Raw genomic sequence first — 25,901 nt, forward strand, 5'->3', positions numbered from 1 at the left:
ACCATTTACTGAATCCGGTCCTTAGCGCGTGCTAAATTTTTTAAGGAGTTCTAATGAGCCAGTTGCCCTCTAATGACTGCACATGTCTGGCATGGACTCTGTCCCAGTGCAAAGTCTGAATGCTGCTCTCTAAGCATTATGGAGCCCTAGTCCTTTGTGCTACGAATGTCTGGGTGCCAAAAAAATTTTATTTACTATAAAAAATAAATGCAAAACTTGTTAAATGACTCCTGAAATCGCTTACCATAGGCAGCTTTTTATTATTATTCCCTAGTTTCTCCTCATATGGAACATCCTCCACTCTAGACTGCACAGCTGGTGATACATATGCCTCACCCCAGTGCACGGCAGCCCTTTCTCCGTACCTTTATAAATTCTCCGGCATAAGCAGTGTGCCCACGTCGGTGTCAGCTCGCCCTTTGACGTCACTTCCTAGGCACGGGTCCTGGAAGGGACGTCAGAGAGCGCGCCAATGCTGAAGCGGGCAGCAACCTCGCGCCGGGAAAGTGATAAAGGTATGGGGGAAGGCAAGGGGCAGGAAGGCGGAGAGGAGGAAGGGTGCTGCACCTTTAGCAAGACGGCGCCTGGGGTGGTCCGCCCCTCCCTTACTACGCCACTGACTTGGGCTTTCTGCCCTAGAAACAGTATCTGAGAAACTAAGCAGTCCTCCCTTTTGTTTTCATTTTTAGGCCAGCGCTTGTAATTGATTCCAAGGGTACTACTGCCATGGCAACCAGGCTGCTGTCACTGCAGTAATGCAGTTCCATATATGGAAGTTACAGTGACATCACCACAGGGATTTCATGCCAGCACCACATTAAACAGGTCAGGTCCCTTCACTGCAGCGCTGCTACTACATTAATGCTATGAAAGAGGACTGTATTAAAAAAAAAAAAAATAGCTTAGATCACTTTTCCAAAATCACAGCCTCAAGGGGTAGGGGATTAGATGGCTCATTTAGAGCAATACTCTTTAAAAACATCCATGGGGAGTCCTGCTTTGTGCTCTTGGCCCTGCTTCTGATAAAAGTCCTGATGACAGAAGAAATCCACAGGTCACCTCCCAGAGCTGCTATCACACGACATCTTGCAGCAGATCAGAAGCAGCTTTCAGCCAAGACGCTGACATTTAGAATTTTGTATGCTTGGCTTTGCTTTTAAGGTGCTGTAGCACAGGACTACAGTGGTGCCTCACACAACGAACTTAATTGGTTCCAGGAGCAAGTTTGTTATGCGAAAAGTTCGTTATGTGAAACGCGTTTTCCCATAACAATACATGTTAAAAAAAATAATTCGTTCTGTAGCATAAAATATGCTAAGATGACATAAAAAAAGATAAATTTTTGGTTATTATTTTTATTTAGATACATCTAAAAACATAATTGTTTTTTAAAACAACACACATTTTTTAAATTTAAAGACAGACTAAGTAGAGTCTAATTTTACAGTGAGAGAGGGCAGAGTCTCAGCGGCAAAAACTGGGACTTAACTGTTCATTTTTTTTTTTTTCTAGCATCGGGGAAGCGGCGAGAGTAGCTCCGCCCCCCCCAACGCATCAGCAGTAGGCGCCGGGCCCCTGCGAGCCGACGGTCCGCCACTGCACAGGGAGCCAGGCGGAGAGAGGGCAGTTAAGCGCAGTGCCTGCGCGGAAGGATGCAGCTCGGGCGACTTCGTTGTGTGAAACGAAGTTCGTTGTAGGAAGCAAGACCTGAAGTTCGTTGTGCGCAGCGTTCGCTGTGCGAGGCGTTCGTTATGCGAGGCACCACTGTACTTAGTTTCGGTTCTTGAGATCCACAGGCAGTTCAGGTTTTCAGAATATCTACCACTACTACTACTTATTATTTGCATAGCGCTACCAGAAGCATGCAGTGCTGTATGTTAAACATGCAAGAGACAGTCCCTGCTCGAAAAAGCTTACAATCTAATTATGAAAGACAAACAGGACAAATGGTGAATCTATCTATGTTAAGGTATGGACTACTCACAATGAATATTCGTTAGACAGATTTGCATGCACCGTCTCATGCATATTCATTGTGGATATCCTGAAAATGTGGCCTGCCTGTGGACGTTGAGGACCAGAACTGAGTAGCCCTGCTGCAACGCTTTGTATACCTAACTGCTAAGTTCATATAACATCCCCCTGCCCCCCTCCAAAAAAAGAACATTAGCCATTGTAGCAGCCTACTGCTTTTAACATTTCTCTTTCCTAGTCTTAATTCTTCTTTTCCAACATTGCAGTATCAGAGCAATTCTATAAGTGGATGCCTTCATTTAAGACTTTGAGGACACGTGGTAGAAGCTTATTTTACAGTGGAACTGAGGCCCCCATAAGATCTGTATAGAGTACTAGTGTGACCCAGTATCGATGAACCTAGCATGTAGGGTACCCACAGTTACACCAGCTCTAGAACTGGCAGAGATCCAAGCACCTATATGTGGCAGGGACATGCATGGGCGGGAGCCTCCAGGGCCATGGTAAGGCAATGATCATACAGGGCATAAGGGTGGCAGGGCAACTGTGCTGAGTCCATTGGGTCCCCTAGCTTGATCCAGTGGGTGGCGTGGAGTGTTTGGAGGCATGCTGCACAGGGTGTGTTTCCAGCCTGGGATGTTCTTGGCAGCACCTACCTATGTCTCAACCATTCCCTGCCCCCTGCCTACACTCTGCAAATATGATTATCCTTGCTAGCCCTTACATGGGTGCATGCGTACATTCATACACAGGATCTAGTATTCTAGGATTCACGTGCATAGTGAGTGTGCTTTAGCACCCAGTTTATAGACTTGCCTAGTGGAATAGCTAGGGAGGTTGGTGTCCAAGGTGGTGGCGCCCAGCATCGCTGCTCCGTGCACCTCCACTGCTCTTCCCCACTACACTGTGCACCTCCTGCCCCTCACCACTTGAACACCTCTTCCCGCATGCCTCTTGAAATGTTCGCCGGCACGAGCAGTATGTTCCACCTGCTGCTTGTACCAGCCTCTGTTCCCTTCTGATGTCACGTCCTGCTCTCACGACCCGGAAGTGATGTCAGAAGGGAGCTGAGGCCAGCACAAAGGACAGGTGAAAGATTCTGCTCACCCCAGTGAACATTTCAAGAGGTGTGCGGGAGTGGGCAGAGAGGAGAAGTGCTAGCGCTCATTTGAAGACCGGCATCCAGGGCGGTCCGGCCGCCCCCCCCCCCCCTCTTACTACGCCACTGGATCATCTCTATTATTTTCTGTCACATCATGATTTTAAAGACGTTGGGAGGATGGATTTTAAGAAAAGTCCTTTTAATAGAACCAAAGGGCTTTCTGTTAATGTGATACTCACTTCAGCATTTTCAGCAATGTTAGTTTTGGAAACACATCAGACAGCTTGTCCACTCCTCTGTTTCCAATGTTGTTCTCATCTAGGCTGCCAGATTTAATAAAACAGAAAACAAGGTCGTTTTTTCTTTCTTTTTCAGATGGCTCAATATAAGAAAGCAAGGTAATTAGAAAGGCAGATCATGACACAGAGATCATGAAAAACCAGATGAACCTGGAGCATTTACTTTCCATAAATACTTGCGCTTTGCTGCACACATAGCTAGATCAATTTGGATTACAATAAATCTGCACTAGAACTTAGGTAACTCCATTCCTTGGGTACCACAAACCAGCCTGGTTTTCAAAACATCCACACTAAAGTATGCATGATTATGAATTTGCATACAATGCCTCCACCATATGTCAAGGCCTCTCCCGACTGTGGATATTTTGGAAAACCCACATGGCTCGCAGTACTCAGGGACAGGAATTGCCTATCACATGTTACACTCACTCTTCAAATAATATACAAGTAGTGTTCAGAGCTTCAATGTAATGACCTAAATAACATGAAATATTTTAACAAATTACGAGTATTAATTGAAGGAAAAGCCTCAGAGCCATATTAAGTCACCACATTTTCTGTGCTCATTGTATATTGACAATTACATCAGAATTACATGATTTAAGTTTTGATTTATTTAGACAATTCACTGGTTTGTACACACACGTTTAGTTTTGGTTTAGAAGGTTTTTGCAAATGAGGTAATCGCTAATAAACACTGAGCAAAGAAAATATGGTGACTCAATGTGGCTCGGCAGCCATTTTCACCGCAGAGAGAGCATGGACAGGAGTGAGCGGGAATTATTCTTGTCCCAAAGTGCTGCTACACCACTAGCGAAGCACGGTAGGACTGGATGGTTACTCCAGCCTATTTGAGGGGGGGGAAGAGGGAGAGAAGGAAATGCTATGCTGCTGGTCTGGGGGGGGGGGGGTAGGGGGTTGCATGCACATGTGCTGACAGTGGCAGAAGTCTGCCAATTTGTGGATGGGGGCACTGATGGCAGGGAGGAGGGACACTGCTGGGAGGGTGGTAGGGCACCACAGGGAGGAGGAGGAATGGTGGAATATAAATCCTAAAAGGGCGGCAAAAATGGTATTTTGATTTATATGTGCATGTGTTATATTCGAGTACCTACGGTAAGTTTTTACCTGGATTTGAATGAGGTTAGAGGAGGAATTACTAACCTATGTTTTATTAAACAGAAACTTTTAGTGTCTGGCAAGATTTTTCATCTGGTCGTACATGTCAGCATTCAGAACTAGGGGGGAGCAGATCATCCCAGGCACTGTCTTTATGGGGGAGCCGGTGCCTCCTCTCCACCCCCTGTATACCTCTTTACATGTTTGCCGGCACGAGCAGCATCTTTCACCTGCTGCTCATGCCAACCTCGGTTCCCTTATGACATCACTTCCTGGTTGTAGGTCCAGGACATGACTTCAGAAGGGAGTTGAGACCGGTGCAAGCAGTAGGTGGAAGATGCTGCTTGCGTTGGTGAATGTTTCAAGAGGTACAAGGGAGGGAGGTGCTCAAGCAGAAGCACTCAAGAATTAGGGAAGAGCAGGGAGGGGGGCCCATGGCGCATCGATGTCAGGCGCCACCGCCCTGGCCAACCTCCCTAGCTACACCACTGTTCAGAATCAGCATCTCTTCAAACCACTGCCTATTGAATTTGTCTCTCATCCCTAGCTACCAAACATAAACAAAGGAACTGTGATAGTAAAGGGAATTTGAAGCAACTGCTGGGCAGAGAAGAGAATAACAGGTATTTTAGGGTTGTTTTGGGGCAAGAAAAGAGAAGGCAGACAGATGGTGGATGTTGGGGAGAGGATAGTGGAGAGAGGAAAGGGAACAGTAAAATCTGGACAAAAAATGGATGAGGGAGAATTGGGGGGAGAGAGCATGGGGATATACTTCCTTGTTAAGGAAGGAGAGGAGGGATACTAGGGCTGAACGAAGTGGGTTTGGTGAGGATATAATGATGCTAGAGGAGGAAATAGCGGAACTACTACAGCGGGTTTGTAATCTATCCCTGAAAACAGGCGTAATCCCGGATGATTGGAAGATAGCTAATGTTACGCCCATCTTTAAAAAAGGATCGAGAGGTGACCAGGGGAACTACAGGCCAGTGAGTTTGACTTCGTTTCCGGGAAAGATGGCAGAAGCGCTGATAAAAGACAGCATCGATGAGCATCTAGAAAGGAATAAACTGATAAAAACAAGCCAACATGGATTCTGCAAGGGAAGATTGTGCCTAACGAATTTATTGCACTTTTTTGAAGGAATTAACAAACAAATGGATAAAAGTGACCCCATAGACATCGTATACCTAGATTTGCAAAAAGCCTTTGACAAGGTACCCCATGAACACCTACTACGGAAACTAAAGAACCATGGGGGTGGAAGGAGACGTACATAGATGGATCAAAAATTGGTTGGCGGGTAGGAAGCAAAGGTTAGGAGTGAAGGGCCACTACTCTGACTAGAGGAGAGTCACGAGTGGTGTTCCGCAGGGGTCGGTACTCGGACCACTGCTGTTTAATGTATTTATAAATGATCTAGAAGCAGGGACGAAGTGCGAAGTAATAAAATTCGCAGACGACCCCAAACTATTTAGTGGATCATGACAAAAGAGGATTGTGAAAACTTACAAAGCGACCTGAATAAACTAGAAGAGTGGGCGACGAGATGGCAGATGACGTTTAATGTAGAGAAATGTAAAGTCTTGCATGTAAGGAAAAGAAACCCGAAGTACAGCTATACGATGGGAGGGCTGGTAATAGGTGAAAGTACTCAAGAAAAGGATTTGGGGGTAATAGTGGACAAGACAATGAAGCCGTCGGCACAGTGCGCAGCGGCCTCTAAGAAGGCAAACAGAATGCTAGGTATTATCAAGAAAGGTATTACAATCAGAACGAAAGAAATTATCCTGCCGTTGTATCGGGCAATGGTGCGCCCGCATCTGGAGTACTGCGTCCAATATTGGTCGCCATACCTTAAGAAGGATATGGCGTTACTCGAGAGGGTTCAGAAAAAAGCGACGCGATTGATAAAAGGTCTGGAAAACCTTTCATATGCTGGAAGATTAGCCAAACTGGGGCTCTTTTCCCTGGATAAGCAGAGGCTTAGAGGGGACATGATAGAGACTTACAAGATCATGAAGGGCATAGAGAAAGTGGAGAGGGACAGATTCTTCAAACTTCTGAAAACTACAAGAACGAGAGGGCATTCGGAAAAATTAAGAGGGGGTAGATTCAGAACCAATGCTAGGAAGTTCTTCTTTACCCAAAGGGTGGTGGATGCCTGGAATGCGCTTCCAGAGGGTGTGATAGGACAGAGTACGGTATTGGGGTTCAAAAAGGGACTGGATGATTTCCTGAAGGAAAAAGGGATAGAAGGGTATAGATAAGAGGATTCCTATACAGGTCCTGGACTTGATGGGCCACCGCGTGAGCGGACTGCTGGGCACGATGGACCTCTGGTCTGACCCAGCAGAGGCACTACTTATGTTCTTAAGGTGTGTGAAGAGAAAGGAGTTAAGGTATTGGAGGATGAACCTGGTCCTTTTAAGCATGTGTCGGGGGAGGGGAGTGCTAATCTACAAACACATCCACATGTATTGTACATAGCAGCACTTACATGTGTAAAACACATGTTTAAACACAGATTTCAGAAAACTGCAAAGTGCACATGGAGATCCATCAATGAAGAAGTTTCAAGGGGGGTGTGCTTTGGGCAGGATTAAAATTTACAAGGTTAATATTTAAAATGATTTAGCTGAGAAGAGGTTCTTGCCTGGTGAAATTATAGTGGCTGGTCCTAGAGCAGGTATTCAATTGCACTTAAACAACTACTACTACTACTACTATGAATTATTTCTATAGTGCTACCAGACTTATGCAGTGCTATGCAGAGTTACAAAGGAGACAGTCCCTGCTCGAGTGTGCTTACAATCTAAACAATCAAGACAGACAAACAGAATGCCAGACTAGGGGTTACAGTTAGAGGGGATGGTTAAATTGTTGGCTAGGGTGGTAAGTAGAGGGCAGTAGAGCTATGACCTCTGTGGCACTATTTATTTCTTCCATTTTCTATATTGTTCTCAGGGAGCTCAGAACAGTTGATATGAATTTATTCAGGTACTCAAGCATTTTTCCTGTCTGTCCTGGTGGGCTCACAATCTATCTAATGTACCAGGGGCAATGAAGGGATTAAGTGACTTGCCCAGTGTCACAAGGAGCAGTGTGGGTTTGAACCCACAACCTCAGGATGTTGAGGCTGTAGCTTTAACCACTGCGCCACTCTAGAAATCATAATGTAGCAAAAGTGAGCCAAGTATAGGACAATCAAGCCATTGTGATATCACTGATGAAGTTGGCTCTTAGGCATTGGTGGAATGAGGCATTGTGATGTCACAATACCAGCTCTGGTTATCAGAGGCTGAAACTTTTCACACTATTTATTCAATTTTCTATATTGTTCTCCCAGGGGAATTCAGAATGATTTTACATGAATTTATTCAGGTACTCAAGCATTTTTCCCCGTCTGTCCTGGTGAGCTCACAATCTATCTAATGTACCTGGGGCAATGAAGGGATTAAGTGACTTGCCCAGTGTCACAAGGAGCAGTGTGGGTTTGAACCCACAACCTCAGGATGTTGAGGCTGTAGCTTTAACCACTGCGCCACTCTAGAAATCATAATGTAGCAAAAGTGAGCCAAGTATAGGACAATCAAGCCATTGTGATATCACTGATGAAGTTGGCTCTTAGGCATTGGTGGAATGAGGCATTGTGATGTCACAATACCAGCTCTGGTTATCAGAGGCTGAAACTTTTCACACTATTTATTCAATTTTCTATATTGTTCTCCCAGGGGAATTCAGAATGATTTTACATGAATTTATTCAGGTACTCAAGCATTTTTCCTCGTCTGTCCTGGTGAGCTCACAATCTATCTAATGTACCTGGGGCAATGGGAGGGATTAAGTGACTTGACCAAGCTCACAAGGAGCAGCATAGATTTGAACCCACAATCTCAGGGTCCTGAGGCTGCAGCTTTAACCACTGTGCCACATTCTCCCCTTCAGGTTAGTTCAGCTGCTCCAGCACTCCCCCTCCTGGCCAGCTGGAAGAAAGGCATGGACAGCTCAGAAAGAGAAACAACTTCAGGAGAGGGGAAAAGTTTAAAAAGAAGAGCCAGGATCAGAACCAGGGATCCCAGAGTGAAGGAAGGATGTGGAGGACCAGAGGAGAACTGTAACTTATTCTCAACTGAGGTAGGAACCCACTGAACTGAAGGTTGGGGTTTTTTTTGTTTACACAGGAATAAGTAAAAAGGCTGCATTTTAAAACTCTCTCTCAGAGGTGGGGTTGCATGAACTGTACTCCTGGCTAGACGTGAAGGACTGTCACCCAGAACTCTGGATTGACTAAACTAAACTGAGAGGGGCAGTGTATTTTGGGAAAGCAGTGGGTTTCTGCAAGGGGAGATATGTGAGGAAAACAGACCCCTAATTCTGTGTAAATAAAAGCTTATTCTCCTACCTCCCCAGACTGCTTGTTAGCATGTGTGACTCTTGTTTGGGTAACCGGGCTGCGGCTGTTACAGTACTTAATATACTGCCTTTGAGGCCCATGGAATTCTTTACAACCTCTGTACATGTGTGTATGTGTGTACAAGTGAATGTATGTGCACATGCATTCCCATCTGTGTTTTAATCTACATTGTGTGTGTCTTGGTGTGAGTATAAATATACAGATAGAAAGATATAGATATAGATGGATATCTGTTTTGGTTTTGTGTGCCTCTCTGTTTTGTATGGATGTGTGAGGTCTGGTTATGTCTGTGTGCTTTTATGTATGGATGTGTGTTTGTATATGTTATTGCTTGTGTGTTTGTATGCTGAAAGAAGGGAAGAAATATTGGATGCACAGTCAGAAGAAAGTGCAACCAGAGACTCATGTATACGTTTATATAAATACTTAGAAAGAATAAGAAAGCGCCTTCTGATCATATCATAAAAACCCTTCATTATTGGTTCATTTTAGCATCTACATGGGTATCACCAGCATTTGTTCCTACTCAATCTTAGCATACGGCTAAATCAGTTCTGCAAACTGACTTACTCTAAATGTTGAAGAGATGAAAATGCTGGAAGAATTTCAGCTAGTTTCAGGAATCCCTCAGGGCCATGAATTGAACCAAGTCTGAAAAAAAGAGTTGCATTATATGTGTCAATCTATAAAAATTTTCTAAACCATTTCCAGCTGATATTCAGTGGTATTTAGCCAGCCGGGAACAGCTCTCGGCCAGCTAAATACCCCTAAGCTGGCTAAGCACCAATATCCTGGTCAGCAAATTGGCCAGTAACTGGCTATTTTTCCTACAATACAGCTGGTGCCCACCAATATTCATTGGGTCACTGGCTAAGTCTAGCAGCTAGATACACCCACCTAAAAAGCATGTCTATTCTGGGCCACTAGCTTTAGCTGGCCAGCCAATGATTATCGGCTTGCTCGGCTAAATCTTCGGCAGCTGAACTAAACCTGGAAATTCAATGCTGGTAGCCGGATATGGCCGGAATTGAATATCTAGGTATGCCACTGACCGCGGAAGGTAGTCTCCTGCAGTCTGAATTCTGGCCAGACTGTCTCTGCAGCATCCTTAGCTATAGCTAACCCAGGGGTGGTACTGGTTAAGGAATTGAACTAGAGCCCTTCTCAATACACAGCATTTGCCATGGAGACGCTGGCCTGACCTTGTTCAAATATGTACAATACTACTTTTGAATTAAAAAGGCCTTTATGCCTTGCAAGGTAAAACACTAACAGATATTGGGAACGGTTTGGTTTGGAGGGTCTAAATAATTTATAGTAGTTGAGGCAAGTCTCAAATGGAAAAGGTTTATGTGTTTTGTGCAAATGTTCTTATTATTTTCTAAGTAACTTCCATAACAATATTACAGTAAAATGAAACAGCACTGCACTTACGTAAATTCCAACTTTTTCAGGGCTTTTATAGCTGGGATTTCATTGATGTCTTGCACACTACAAATAAAGAATAGAGAAACAATTGCATATATTTGTAATTTGCTATTATTGGACAACAATATCTATTTGCTATACATGACAAGAGTAAATAAAATGATAAAAGATCACCTAGACAGGAAAGGCACATATAGGTGCTCATTATGCCTGTGTTATATGTGTGTTTATGAAATAGTCCCCAGAAAGCTGCTGCTCAAAGTTACACCTGCTGCATGGGAGGAGTAACTTTGTACATGTATTGTGCTAAAGGTTTTCTCGGAAATAGTTCTCTGGGACTGGAACTCAGCATTAAACTCTTTTTACCATGAATGGGCAGCCCATTGTAGAGTTTCAGGGCATCCACAAATTGTAAATGTGATATAACCTCTGAATTGTTGGCATCTTTCAGAGTAAGGCTAAACCCCATAGCCCAAGGAGTTAATAAGAATACTCAGTGGATTAAGTACCAATCTCCCTGCAATATGCCTCGCTGAATTCTGTGGTTAGGAATGACAAATTGTGCGGTTTGCCGCATTTTCATTACTATATGGCCTTCTTGTCCAAATTTGTGTAAATATAGGGCTCCTTTTACTAAGGTGCGCTAGCGTTTTTAGCGCACGCACAAGATTAGTGCGCGCTATAGCGCGCGCTAGCTGAAAAATTACCACCTGCTTAAAAGGAGGCGGTAGCGGCTAGCACGAGGCAATTTAGCGTGCGCTATTCTGCGCGTTAAGGCCCTATCGCACCTTTGTAAAAGGAGCCCATAGTGGTATAATAATTCTGCCTATAAAGCAGAGGGGGTCTCAAAGTCCCTTCTTGAGGGCCGCAATCCAGTCGGGTTTTCAGGATTTCCCCAATGAATATGCATGAGATCTATGTGCATGCACTGCTTTCATTGCATATTCATTGGGGAAATCCTGAAAACCCGACTGGATTGCGGCCCTCAAGGAGGGACTTTGCGATCCCTGCTATAAAGCAACTGATGGTGCTTTTCATGAATGGAACTACTGTACAGTTAGCCACAAATAAAAATATATTCTGGGTACTGTTAGAACAGGGGTGTCCAATGTCGGTCCTCGAGGGCCGCAATCCAGTCGGGTTTTCAGGATTTCCCCAATGAATATGCATGAGATCTATTAGCATACAATGAAAGCAGTGAATGCAAATAGACCTCATGTATATTCATTGGGGAAATCCTGAAAATCCGACTGGACTGCGGCCCTCGAGGACCGACATTGGACACCCCTGTGTTAGAATCACCAAACAACTTCTAGCAATTATAAACATCTGAATTTTAACTGTCTGAGCATTGCTCTGAGGCAACTTACTGGTTGATATTCCAAGCAATTTATGCAGTCAGCTTCCTAGCCGGTTAAATCACTTGTGTCCACCGATATTTAGTGGCACTTAACCGATTAGTGCCACTGAATATCAGCACTAATCGCTAATTCTGTAGTCAGCAATTTTCTGGGTGGTTCAGGGGTGGAGTCAGCACTTAAGTAGTTAAATGCCAATATTTAGCATTTAACTGCCTAAGTTAAGCTGCTAAATTGGACCATGTAAAACCCAGTCATATCTTTATCTGGCTCCGCTTAGGCAGTTAAGTGCTGAATACCGTCCTTAACTGCATCAGAGCTAATCAGATGCACTAATATTTGATGACTGGACATGGCCCGGCATTGAATATCGGGACATAAAACTGATGGCAGCTAAAGAAATGTTCACCACCATCAGCTGAATATTTACCTCTTAGAATAATATCCTTCTTCTTAGTTATTTGCATGAGCTCAAAGACCAAACTAGCTTTCAAGGCTTTAATTATTACACCATGGATCTTACCCCTTTTGCATATTTTCCTGAACATGAACAAGAGCAGTAAGGTCAGTGATATCCTTCATAGTTTTGGCCTTGAATGGATCAATAGTGAATTTTTCAATGGACCGCCTCAGAAGCTCATGCTCCCCTGTTTCTTGCAACGACTCCAAAAGTTTGACTGTGTCACTGAGAGGAGCTCTGCAAATTTGCAAAATATCAGACCATGTAGCATATTGTTTATGGTTATAACTCCTAATTACTAGTGTATGTGAATGCAACTTTAAAAAGGTGTAAACTAAATCCAAATGAAAAAAATAAATAATAAATACATCAAATAGAGCTGTTCTAATTTAAGCTTATTTTATTTTAGGCTAGAATTACTGTGAGCTAAGGCATAATCATTAATGCAAGCTATGAGTAAATAAATCCCATTGCACAAAAAGGGACATGTGTTAATAACATACGTTAATGCATGTTAGTCGATGCTAACGTGGAAATGCATTTTAATAAATCTAACCTTTTACATACTCTCAATATCAGGGGTACCTAAAAGTTCGATCGCAAAGGCAATGCGAGTCAATCGCGGAGCTCATCCCGGGCTCCCGTGATAGACTCGCGTTGCCTTCACGTTCTACCTGCATACCGACCCCGTAAATAGGATGCAGAAGCTCTGGGCCGACCAGCCTTCCTCTCCCCGATGTCGCTGCCTGGCTGGCCCAGAACTTCCTCTCCGACGTCAGAATTGATGTCAGGGAGAGGAAGGCTGGTTGGCCCGGAGCTTCTGCGTCGGGAAGCAGGGAAAGCTTGGGGCGGTGGTGGCTTGGGGGCCTGTTCCCCGATAGCGGCGGCAGTGGCTTGGGGGAAGGCAGGAAGAAAGAAAGAAAGGGGGGCAGGCAGGGAGACAGAAAGAAAGGGGATGGGGCAGGGAGAGAGGAAGAAAAAGTTGGGGGAGGGAATGAGGTCTGGAGGAGAGGAAGCATACAGTATGCTGAAAGAAGGGAAGAAATATTGGATGCACAGTCAGAAGAAAGTGCAACCAGAGACTCACGAAATCACCAGACAACAAAGGTAGGAAAAATGATTTTATTTTCAGTTTAGTGATCAAAATGTGTCCGTTTTGAGAATTTATATCTGCTGTCTATATTTTGAACTATGGCCCCCTTTTACTAAACCGCAATAGCGGTTTTTAGCGCAGGAAGCCTATGAGCATTGAGAGCAGTGCGGGGCATTCAGCGCAGCTCCCTGCACTAAAAACTGCTATCGCGGTTTAGTAAAAAGGGAGGGGGGTATATTTGTCTATTTTTGTCTAGTTGTTACTGAGGTGACATTGCATAGAGTCATCTGCCTTGACCTCTTTGAAAAAACCCCAGAATATAAATGATAATTAACATTTTCTCTGCGTACAGTGTGCTTTGTGTTTTTAAAAATTTTATTGTTGGTAGATCATTTTGATTTGGTCATTTTAAAAGTGGCTCTCACAAGCCCAAAAAGTGTGGGCACCCCTACTCAATATCATTAAATCTGCTTATTGAACCAGCACCATAACTAGGCAGTTTAGCCATATTATTTGAATCTTCCCCATCCTGCTCAATTCTCAGCCTCCTACCTCCTCCTCTCTATCCCTTTCCTATGTTCCCAATGGTCCTTCATTCCCCACCCAAAATATCATCCCTTAGCCTCAACCCTGATCCCTGCAGTGGTCCTCAAGCCCTCACTAGAACCCATCACTTAGTCTCCCTTTTCTCTCCCCTTCGCCGACCCTCAGTAATCCTGTCCCTAGTCCTCCTTAATATGGCAGCCACATAGCATCTCCCTCTGCTGTGGGGAATGAGGTAGAAGCACAGGAGGTTATCCTATGCTTACTTCCTATGAGGGAAGAGGGCAGGGGTGAAAGAAATGCACAACATTGATCGATGGAATGGTCTTCCACACCAAGTAGTCGAGGCCAGTAACATGCTCGACATCAAGAGACGTTGGGACAAACAAGTGGAGTTACTAGAGTTATGCTTAAAAGATGGATTCTCATGGGAGAGGGGATTCTAGAGTGGGCAAATTTGCTGAGGGAGGGTTCTTGAGTGGGCAGACTTGTTGGGCCGCCGGCCCTTTTCTGCCATCATACTCTATGTTTCTATGTAACATGCTATTTAATTTTGGAGGGGTGGGGCAGGGACGTGGTCCAGATACATGCAACATAATCTCTGCTCCTTGAGGGTCCTATGTGTTATCATTTTCCCTCATGGAGGATAGAATCTATCTATATCACCTTGAGTTGCACTACTGAGGGCACACTTTGATGGTAGCAGCTGTGCCCTCCCCCCAAAAAAGTTTTGCATCCTAGGCAGCTGTCCTTTTAATGATTCTGCGTTAAACAATAGCCCAATAATGATTTGAATAAGTCATCCCCATTTTAAAGTTTAGTTTTGCCATCATCTCTGCCTGTACTCTCCTAAAAAAAAGAAAATACCCCATGCAATAACATAAGATTATGTGATAACAAGAATGCGCTCTATGCAAATTAAGATCCTATTTTAATAAAAGGATTTGCTGCTAGGTATAAAAATGGGGAAAAAACTACTAGAAACAAGGTTCAATTTCTATTTCCCTATAAAAATGCATGCAAAACTACTAACCTGAATAATACAACGTTGTCAACATTTACCAACTGTTTTAATCCATAGAGGTCAATGACACTATTTCTTAAATCTAAAGAAAATTTCTTTGTAGAACTTTTTAAAATGTATTGCAGCACAAAGACATCAGGTGGTGTGAGCCGTGTAGCCAGAAATACAAGTTCTGCAGGGAGTGTAGAAGCCAGATGTTGGATGAGGTGTCTGTTTTGTGTTTCATACACACAATGGCACAACTCAAGCAACTTGGATGGGCCGAGTTCAGTTGTCTCCAATTCTCTCAAGTATTTTGACACAATTTTTTGCTTCCTGGTTATGATGCTCTTGATATTGCTTTTCGAGCTAAAATTTAGGTACAACTCAATCTTCAGGAACAGGAGCCCACTTAAGAATCTACGGACCATGTCTTGCCAGCTATCTTGGGGTCTTTTCTTTCTGGCTTCTAAGGAAATGTATTTCATGAAGTTTTTGTCCTTAACATCTGTTGACAATGTTAGATGCAGTGCCCCCCAAAATGTCTGAGCAACGGAGTTACAAAACACCCCCCCAAGTTCTTTACAACCGTTTTCTGGATGAGTACAAAATGGCAGCATAAAACCATATTTCAAAGCAAAGTCCTTAACTTCCTCAGAGGGAAACTGGTTGTATCTCAAGATCTGTTGATGCTTTTGACCAAAGGTCAAGGCTATGCGGGCTAGCTTGGCAATGCATTGCTGATTTCCTACTTGGTCACTGGTAGGATTCGCTGTAGTATCAACCAATGTCTGCTGAAGGTCCTTTAAAAATAGGCTGGTTAAAGTTACTGGCAGTTTTTGGTCTGCATGAAACTTATTCTTGCAAAGACAACAGATCAGGTTGCATAGAAATGGGTTAAAACAATAACTAAACAGATATTGGCATTCTTTGATCAGTTTCACTGCATGTGTACAATGAGGCGACATTTTAAAATGTTTTTCAAAGTACTCTTCAATTTGGGGTGGAGAAAACCCAATCGTTTCAACAATTTTGTCCACCCTGGCCAGGTAATGACTGAACTTATCTTTTGGCATGGCTGTTATTAGTATGGTGCAACCACGGAGCAACTTCTTCTGGAGAAGTCCTGCAAATAGCTCCTTTATTGTGCGTGACTGGTCTGCAGAAAGGCCAACAGAGCAATGCACAAAGCCATCAGCATCCTGAAGCTCATCGAAGCCATCAAAAATAAGAAGCACCTTTTCAGGATTGCAAAGGATATATTTGAAAACTTCCTCACTGTTCTCTTGTGGCTTAAGAAATAGCTGGAAAAGCAGGTCTTTTAAACTATAGCGTCTTCCGGGGAGGTTCATTTTTCTGCATTTGAACCGAAAGACAAATGTGAACTCGGAAAATTTTCCACTGGACCAATCTTGGCACACCTTCTTTACAAGAACACTTTTACCCGTTCCAGCCTGTCCCAGCAAAGCAATCCTTTTTGTCTCTCTCTGCTTTCCTCTTGCCATTTTAAACAGATCAGATTTATCAATAGCCATTCTTTCTCTTTCGAAAGAATCATAAAGACAGAGCTCTTTCTCTACAGCTTTAGCTGCACTTTTCCCAGTTTTGGGTTTAATTTGGCTTTCCACCAGGCTCACTTCAGTATAAAGACTGTCGAGAGTGATGTTGTCCTTTTTCGTCAAAAATTTGCATTTGTCTCTGAAATGTTCCTTGAGTAAAGTATGGTAAGTGTCTACAGATTCTAGGAGAAAAAAAAAATTTTGCATTGAGAAACAGAATAAAGGTGCACACAATATTAATCTATGGTGTTTGTTTACCATGACAAAATTGAGTATAATATTTTTCCTGGAAAATAAATTACCTGTAAATATAGCATTATAAAAACCTGAGGGAAGGGGAGGTAGAATTTTCAAAGGGATTTGCCCTGGAAACTAAAGGGCTCATAATCAAAACAAAAATATGTCTAAAAACCTGCCCAAGTTGGCACTTGGATGACCTAAAAGACGTCCAAGTGCCGATAATCAAATTGGGTTTTTAGATGTATCCGGAGACTTTTTAGGCCTCTGAATCCTGCTGAGAGCCCAGAGCTGAAAGAAGCGTTTCTGGAAGAGTGGTGAGGGCGGGATTTGAGTAGGACGTGGGCCAACCTAAACTTAGTCGTCCTGCAGGGATAATCAAAAGTTTGACAAAGCTGCCTAGATGGAACTTATACGTTGTGACTTAGGTGATCTAAAACCAGATATAATTGCCCCAAAGGTAACCAAAGTGACCAGATAACCACTGAAGGGACAAAGTAAAGATTCCCCCACCCCCAACCCTCATGTTCACTGACTCCGTCGCACTCCCATAAAGAAACATATATACCTGTCTCCGGAACATCAGCACCTGGCATAAGAAAGCCTAGTAGAGCTGCACAGAGGTGGCTTAAATACTCTGGGGGGTCGGATAGTAAACCATAGAGAGAAGGACCCAGGCCCATAAGCCACTCTAAACCACTGCATTTATGGTATTAAGTGTGAGCCCACCAAACCCCCCCCCCAAACCTTACTGTACTGCCATATAGGTGTCACCTGCAGCCATAAGGGCTTTTGGGGTTGTAGACAGGAGGGTATAATGAGTTTTGGGGGGGCTCACCATAACCTATAAGTTCTGGTGAGATGTTTATGTGGCACCCTTTTTGGGAAGTTCACAGCAGTGCCCTGTAAGGTGCTCCATTGCTGTGTTGCCATATCTGTGTAGCCAGTCCATCACTTTGCCCCTCCCATGTCCAAAAGGTTTTGTTCTAGGCATATGGGACTTGGATGATTTTTTGGACAAGAATGTGTTATAGACATACTAGCGGTCTGGACAATCAAATGGCTGGATGTAGAAGAAGATTTTTGGAAAAAAATATTTTGGACATACAGGTACTTTGAGAATGGACATTTTGCTGCTGCCAACTTTGGGTGACTAGCGCTCTACGTCCAAATCAGATTTAGATGTTTCTTTTGATTATGGCCCTCTAAGGGTCCAATATTAAAAGGATTTATGCTCCTAACTTCCCTCCCCCCCTTTTACAAAACTATAGTACGGTTTTTAGCACTGGCTGCGGCGGTAACAGCGCCGACACTCATAGGAATTCTATGAGCAACTCACTTTAAGATCTAAACCCAACAGCTTATTATCTTTGTCTAGGATGGTAATCAAATGAAGGAGACAAGGGTTCAGACTCACTTGGTATTTCAACAGCTTTCTCCGAATTAAGCAGGGATGCTTGCGTCTGATGGCCAGACATGTCTAAATCTGGAAGAAAAAAGTAAAAATTACCATCCTCTCAAATACACACATGGGACTGAATTCTATATGTGGCTAACAAACTGGTGTAGAAAAAAACCCACCTAGGTGCTCTTCTATAAATGGCGCCTAAAATTAGGCATGGTTTTATAGAACAATGCTTCTGCAACTAATTTTAGATGCAACCATTTGCACCAGCAGAAATGTGGTCCAAAACCTTGTGCCTAAAGTTAGGCATGGATGCTCCTTAGTTTATAATTACATGTGTAACTTTGAGGAAAGCCCCCAATCCACCCATGACCCTTCCAATTCCATGCCCCCTTTTTTGTGCCTTGGGTAAATTTTAGGCGCAGATTCCACACCAATATCTATATACATTAAAATTAAAATCAATTAATGCTAATAATTGCTTGCTGAGATCCATTCTTTTATGACTTCTTACCTATACTATTGTAACGCATCATATCAAGGAATTACTCAAAGGGAGTTACAAAGATTACATATTATTTCAAAACACTGCAGTTAAACTCCTCTCAAAGGCCAAAATATATGGGTCACGTCACTTCTTTATTATATAAGGCGCATTGGTTACCAGTCAAAGAGAGAGTGATTTTTAAAATTTTATTTCTCACATTTAAAGTTAGGCAAAATAATTCTCCATTTGTGCTGCGTGCAAACATTGGGGCGGAATTATCGGCACGCATTTGACGGGTCACCGGAAATGGACACCATAAAAATTAGACAGGTAATTTTCAGCTTGTGGCAGGCAGCATGGTGATTGTCAACTGCCAGCGCTGACCCCAGGTATTCAGTGCTGGGCTGTTTCTAGTATGCAACATTGAATAGATTGGTTTTCTGGGTAGGCGCCTAACCCAAGGCATCTACCAGAAAGTAAGCATGGTTAGGGGTGAATCGTGAGCGTATTTGGCATGTAGATGCCTAAAGTGGACTTAAGCGTCAATATTTAGGCCATGAAAACCCTGGCAATAAATAGGGTGTGCCAACGATTCAGGCACCTAAATCCACTTTAGATGCCACTAAGCACGATTCTATGCACAGCGCCTAACTTAAGACTAACGTGCACTATGTGTAGCGTTCCTCGGTGCCTGTGTTTTAGGTGCCGTTTATAGAATCAGGACCTAACTGGGCATCAGCTAGCACATAAAGATAGAATAGCGGTTCTATCTATGCGCTAACCTTTCCTGGTCAGCAAATTATCATCGATACATAATTGCCAATTAGATGCCAATTTAGTCCTAATTAGCAAATGAACCCCCCTCCTTTACAAAACCGCGCTAGCGTTTTTAGCACAGGCTGCAGCGGTAACAGCTATGACGCTTATTGAATTCCTATAAGCGTCCGAGCTGTTACTGCCACAGCCAGCGCTAAAAACGCTAGCGCAGCTTTGTAAAGGAGGGAGTAAGTTGCACACATAAGTGACGCTATTATATAACCATGTAATGTAATGTAATTTATGTAATTTATTTCTTATATACCGCTAAACTCCGTTAGGATTCTAAGCGGTTTACAGAAAAATAGACAATAGGGTGCATTAAAATTATAAGTAAAATAGGTACTTAGAAATTCCCTTACTGTCCCGAAGGCTCACAATCTAACTAAAGTACCTGGAAAAATGACAATTAGTAGAGTAATGAAGAAATAAAATAGAGAATAGATGATATTTCAATATTTATTATTTTAATATTTTATTGGGTATCTATTAATCATAAACATTAATTTATTTATTCATTTAGTTTTTTATATTTGGTATTTATTAATTTTTGTGATTTTTGTTTTGTTTGGATAAGTTGGAAATTTTATATAATAAGTTTTAATGTCTATAATGAAAAATGATATTAGTTATATAATATAATTTATTATTTTCAAGATTTCATTTTATGGTAATTTTAAGTAATGATTTTAATTGAATTCATTATTTTAAGATTTTATTATAGTATGAATTGATAGTTTGCTGGTTGGGGATTTCTTTCGATTTCCTGGTCTTTATGTGTGCTGTCATTCACTTATATTTGTTATGGGGGATGGGTGTGGGAGGGTATATAGGGGTTTTAAGGGAGGGTAATTGGATGTGTAATTGGGATAATTTATATATAAGAATTAAAATCATTTCAGGTCATTTTCTTTGGTTCCTTAAAATAAATATAAATATAAATGTATTTTAAAATGTATTCGTTGAATGTTAATGGACTCAATCACCCTATAAAGAAAAAGAAAGCCTTATCTTTTCTTAAAAGACAGGGGGCAGATATTTATTTCCTGCAAGAAACTCATTTATCTGCATTAGAATCAAGTAAGCTGGAAGGGGGTTGGGTTAAACAGTGTTTTTTTGCCCCTGCTGTAGGCAAAAAAGCTGGTGTGGCTATCTTGATACATAAAAAATGTATGGCTACTTTTACTATGTTATCTATGGATCCTTTCGGAAGATGGGTCCAAGTAAAAATGAGCTCAGGGAAAGATACCTTGATACTGTTCAATATCTATGCACCTAATTTGAATCAATCTGAGTTTTTTAAAAACCTTCAACAAATAATTTTACCATCATCTTCCTCCAATTTAATTTTGGCAGGGGACTTTAATGCAGTAATGGACCCTATTTTAGATAAAAAGCCTAGTAAAATTTTAAAATCTTTAGGATTAGATAATTTGATAAATTCTTGTGGTTTAAAAGATATTTGGAGGATTTTTCATTTCAATGATCAGGAATTTTCATTTTATTCCCATGTTCACAAATCATTTTCTAGAATTGATTATTTTTTCGTTTCAGATAATTTAGTACAGAAGGTTAAGAAGGCGAATATAGATTCAATTATACTTTCAGATCATGGGGGTATTTGGATTGATTTTGAGATAGATGAACAAGAAAATAATAGACCTGTTTGGAGGTTTAATAATACATTGCTAGCAGATTCCAATTTTATAGAAAAATTTAAGTTAAAAATAAGTGAATTTTTTCAGTTTAATGAATCAGAAGAAATGTCTCAGGAAATTTTATGGGATGCCTTTAAAGCTACCTTGAGAGGACACATAATTTCGTACTCAGCATATGTTAGAAAACAATTAAATAAAGATTTTTTAATTTTAGAACAAAATATTAGAAAATTGGAAATTAAATTAAAGGAAAAATGGGAACAAAGTATTTATCAGAATTTGCTAAAAGTAAAATTTAGATACAATGAGATATCATCACAATTGGCTAGAACGGAGTTTGTGTCCTATAAGGCATTGTATTATGGAACCTCAAATAAGGCGGGAAGATTACTAGCTAACTATTTAAAAGCAAAAAAAAGGAAAGCTAATATAATGGCTATTTCAGATGATAATGGAATAATTCATTCTCAAATTAAAAATATTTTACAACAATTTTTGAAATTTTATGAAAGCTTGTATTCTTCTGAGCATTATTTTAATAAAGAGAAAGATGGTTTTGAATTTTTAAAGTTGATTAATGGCCCTAAAGTTCCTGATCATATGAAAGAAAATCTCGAAGCACCTATAACACAAAAAGAAATTCAGAGGGCTTTAAAGTCCCTTAGAGTTGGATCCGCTCCAGGAAGTGATGGATATATGGTAGAATTTTTTAACTCTTTTCAAACTATTTTGTTACCCCATCTTTTCAAATTATATCAGTTTCAACTAAATAAAGGTTGTATTACAGGTACTATGGCAGAAGCTTTAACAATAGTTTTGCCTAAGCCAAACAGAGATCCCATGTTGGTTTCAAACTATAGGCCTATTTCTTTGATTAATGTTGATGGGAAATTGTTAGCTAAAATATTGGCTTTGCGTTTGAATAAGGCTCTCCCTTATATTATTGGTATGCATCAAACAGGTTTTGTTGCTCAAAGACATTCTTCAAATAACACCAGATTAACTTTTCATATTTTACATTTAACAAAGGATATGAAAGATCCGGCTTTCTCTGTTTCTTTAGATGCAGAGAAAGCATTTGATCGGGTAGAATGGACTTTTATGTATCAAGCAATGGATTGGTTTGGTATTGGTTCTCGATTTATACAAATGATTCAATCCCTGTATAGCTCCCCATCTGCTAGATTATATATAAATAATACTTTTTCAGAAAGGTTCTTTTTAGAAAGGGGAGTTAGACAGGGTTGTCCATTATCTCCTTTGTTATTTGATATTGTTTTGGAACCTCTACTTTTAGCTATTCAACAATCAAAGGAGATAGAAGGTATTCCTTATGCAGATCGGGAATATAAAATTTCTGCTTATGCAGATGATATTTTGATTCATTTGAGAAATCCGGAGTCAACCATTCCACATTTATTGGATTTGATTGATAAATTTGGAAAATTTTCAAGTTATAAAATAAATTGGAATAAATCAGAAATTCTTCCACTAAATGTACATTGTATAAAAGGCTTATTTGATTCGTTTCAGTTTAGTTGGAAGAAAGATGGAATAAAATATTTAGGAATTTGGATAAAAAGTACATTGGAAGAAATAATGAAGGTAAATGAAAAATCCTTATTACTAAAAGTTACAGAATTGTGTGAGCAATGGAATCCTTTGCATATTTCTTGGTGGGGGAGAGTGCAAACAGTAAAGATGATGATTTTGCCTATAGTTTGTTACCAAATGAGTATGTTACCAGTTTATTTTCAAGAGTCCTTTTACAAAAAATTAAATAATATTTTGACAAAATTTGTTTGGCTTGGGAAAAAACCAAGAATTGCTTTAGTATCGTTGCAAAAATCAATTGTGGAGGGTGGGGTAAATTTTCCAAACTTTTATAGGTACCATCAAGCCTATATATTGCGTCAAGGTATGTATTGGATCCTCCCTGAGCTTATTGATCATCAACCAGATTGGTTATATTTGGAACGGAATTTGGTGTCCCCTATGAGACTTCCACATGTATTAAGTATCAGATTTCATAAATATGCTAAGGACAATATAATTTTATTGGATACTTGGAAAACTATTAAATTTATTGATAAATTAACAGAGGTACCAATAATGAAATCTACTTTACAGTCCTTATGGTTAAACTCCAAGATTCAAATAGGCGGTGCTGGAATCGCTTGGAAGAATTGGATGCAGGCAAATATTAGGACATTAGATGATCTTATTTCTAATGGTAATCTGCTTGAGTTTTCACAACTGCAGCATTCATTTGGTATTTCAAACACTCAACAATATAGGTGCTTGCAGTTGAAGCAGGCTATTCAGATGGGGTTCCCTGAATGGAAAAATTTGAAAACTTATTTTAGCTTGCAAATCCTTTGCTACCAAACAGATTTAATAGGACATCAGGCTGCCCAGTGGTATAAATTGATTTCTGGATTTTTAAATAAAAAACTAAAAAATAGTCTTAGAGATATTTGGAGTATCGAGTTAAAACAACATATTTCTGTTTCTCGTTGGCCACGAATCTGGACTTGGAGATTAAGATGTACAATGTCAGCATCTATGAGACAAACATGGTTGTTTTTATTACATAGAATTTTTTGGACTCCAGTTAGGTTGAATAAAGTAGATAGTTCTAAATCTAATAGATGTTGGCATTGTCATATTGATATTGGGACTTTGGATCATCTTTTATTTTTTTGTCCATTGATACTTGGCTTTTGGAAGTCGATTTGGGGGCAAATTAATAATATTCTTCAATCCTCTATTCCTTTGACATATGAAGCAATAATTTTTGGAACGATTCTGCATGATAAACCCACTTTGGATAGAAATAATAGTCGCCTTTTCATGATCTTATCAGGAATAGGGGTTCAAATGATCACATCTAATTGGAAAAATCATGTTAGGATTAATTTTAGTTTTTGGTGGGCAACTGTATGTACAACATATAAATATGAAAAGATTATGGCAGAGCGTTTAGGGTTTGTTAAATCCTTTAAGGGGATTTGGGGTCCATTAACTAATTTTGTCACATTATAATTAAAGTGATTCCTTTTTCTTTATGTTAGATTCCTTTGCACATCCAGGGTGGGTGGGGGGGTGTATTATTTATTTAGAGGTATAAATTTCATAATATTCTATAATATTGATGAGTATAATATAATATCATTACTGTTATAGGTTAAGAAGGGATTTAAAATTTTTATTGTAATATTTCTGATGTTAATAGTGTATTTTCATATAGTTGTTTTGTTTTTTTTTCGATTTTTCAAATGTATACATTGTCAAGTTCAAAATATCAATAAAGAAATAAAAAAAGAAAAAAAAAGAAAATAAACATTCTAATAAGACTACAATGATCTAAAGGACTTTGAAAGGTTGAAAAAAGAGGGGAGATAAGAATAGATGCAGCCACGTAACCATTGTTTTACTTTTAGCTTTTACTTTTGAGAATGGCGTTCTTTTCTTTTATATATTTTTGTAAACCGCATTGATGTCATAGCGAAGTGCAGTCTATAAATACTAACAAACATAAAAACCCAATTGTATGCCTAATCTTGGGAGCCATTTATAGAATTTGGAGGATAACGTTTATTTCTCAACAGTTCTCATCATTTTTCTTTGGAAAATAGGTTTCTGCTGCCTCTTACTGTACCTGATAAGCCACAATGATCCACACGGGCAGGTTCTGGTAAATTCGGCAAGTCGGCAGCTGAAGGAGCAAATGGACTGGGAGAGGCCCTTCCATCCGGTGATGCTAGAGTGCTACTCACAGTGGTGTCTCCTGTGCAGCCAGATTAGAAACAACAAACAAACCCAAGATTGGATGTCTTGCACAAACCATTTGCACAGAATGAACTCTGAAATGCGTAAAGCTCGGGCTATATCTGCTTACAGCTTTAATTGACTATCACTGCTTTGTTAATGCGCAGAGCCAAAAATGTAAGTTTCAGGAAGCGAAGAGCTCAAACATAAACAATAGCGATAGACTCTTACCAGATAGCATGACAGCAGAAATTCTAGATGCAGCCGCTTCTGAGATGTTAGATGAAGGGCAAACGAGAAGAAAAGACGTCAAGGTTAACACCAACGTTCTAAATCAGGGGTCTCAAAGTCCCTCCTTGAGGGCCACAATCCAGTCGGGTTTTCAGGATTTCCCCAATGAATATGCATGAGATCTATGTGCATGCACTGCTTTCAATGCATATTCATTGGGGAAATCCTGAAAACCTGACTGGATTGTGGCCCTCAAGGAGGGACTTTGAGATCCCTGTTCTAAATGAACCAACAATTTTTTTTTATATTTAATTTTTTGAGTATTTTTGAATGTTTGAAAGTTTATAACCCTGATATGCATCACCATGGACCGGATTCAGTCCAAATTAATAAATAAATGTTAGCAGTTATCTAAAATGCCCTATTCTTAACTCCACTAGTGGCCAAGTAGAGAAAGCAAATGGAATATACACAGCCATCACGTCTCTTTCCATTAAGGGGACCAGCTGTTGGTAAATGACCCTCATGGTGAAGGATAGGCTGCTACTACTTTCTTGAGTAGACAAATTGGGCCCGATTCTGTATAGCCCACCTAAAAAAACTATTCAGTTAGAACAATTTCTTAAACTGCACAGAAAATGATTTTCCAATTTTTGTTTTTTTGAAATGTTACTGCATTTCTATTGAGGAGATAATGATAAGAAAACGTCTATAAACGTAAGGATAGATTATCCTTCTCTTTCTTTTTTATATTTCTTTTATATAGTTGATGCACTCCCTTCCTGATGATGAGGGCTTGATGGAATTTCTATATAATGTAAGATTATATATGTATTTTCTTGGATTTCCATATCTTGTATGCTTTTGGATACATTTATTAAAATTCTAATAATAATAATAAAAAAGAACAAAGAACTAGAAAACTGAACCTCCCCTCCCCC

The 25,901-nt window shown here is 40.5% G+C and overlaps 1 protein-coding gene and 1 long non-coding RNA gene across 9 annotated transcripts in view; one reads left to right on the top strand and one right to left on the bottom strand.

The window, feature by feature from the left end:
• The window catches only part of CIITA (class II major histocompatibility complex transactivator), a 118,982-nt gene that overhangs the window by 22,533 nt on the left and 70,548 nt on the right, over window positions 1-25,901 (bottom strand). For 6 of the 8 annotated variants that reach the window (XM_033914684.1, XM_033914686.1, XM_033914680.1 and 3 more), the window contains 8 exons: window positions 24,961-24,999; window positions 24,620-24,748; window positions 18,010-18,078; window positions 14,827-16,537; window positions 12,221-12,394; window positions 10,346-10,402; window positions 9,482-9,562; window positions 3,316-3,399 (listed from right to left, as the gene is read on the bottom strand). In XM_033914684.1, coding sequence (XP_033770575.1) covers window positions 3,316-3,399; window positions 9,482-9,562; window positions 10,346-10,402; window positions 12,221-12,394; window positions 14,827-16,537; window positions 18,010-18,078; window positions 24,620-24,748; window positions 24,961-24,999 — 2,344 coding nt within the window. The remainder of the gene's footprint in view (window positions 1-3,315; window positions 3,400-9,481; window positions 9,563-10,345; window positions 10,403-12,220; window positions 12,395-14,826; window positions 16,538-18,009; window positions 18,079-24,619; window positions 24,749-24,960; window positions 25,000-25,901) is intronic. The other 2 variants (XM_033914687.1, XM_033914685.1) reach the window with 1 other exon arrangement.
• On the top strand, window positions 728-25,118 carry LOC117345678. Its single transcript, XR_004536485.1, has 3 exons — window positions 728-825; window positions 8,443-8,631; window positions 24,597-25,118. It is a non-coding gene; the product is annotated as an uncharacterized LOC117345678 (long non-coding RNA).

Source organism: Geotrypetes seraphini, chromosome 11 (genome assembly GCF_902459505.1).
Source record: "Geotrypetes seraphini chromosome 11, aGeoSer1.1, whole genome shotgun sequence".
In the NCBI taxonomy this organism is placed as follows: domain Eukaryota; kingdom Metazoa; phylum Chordata; class Amphibia; order Gymnophiona; family Dermophiidae; genus Geotrypetes; species Geotrypetes seraphini.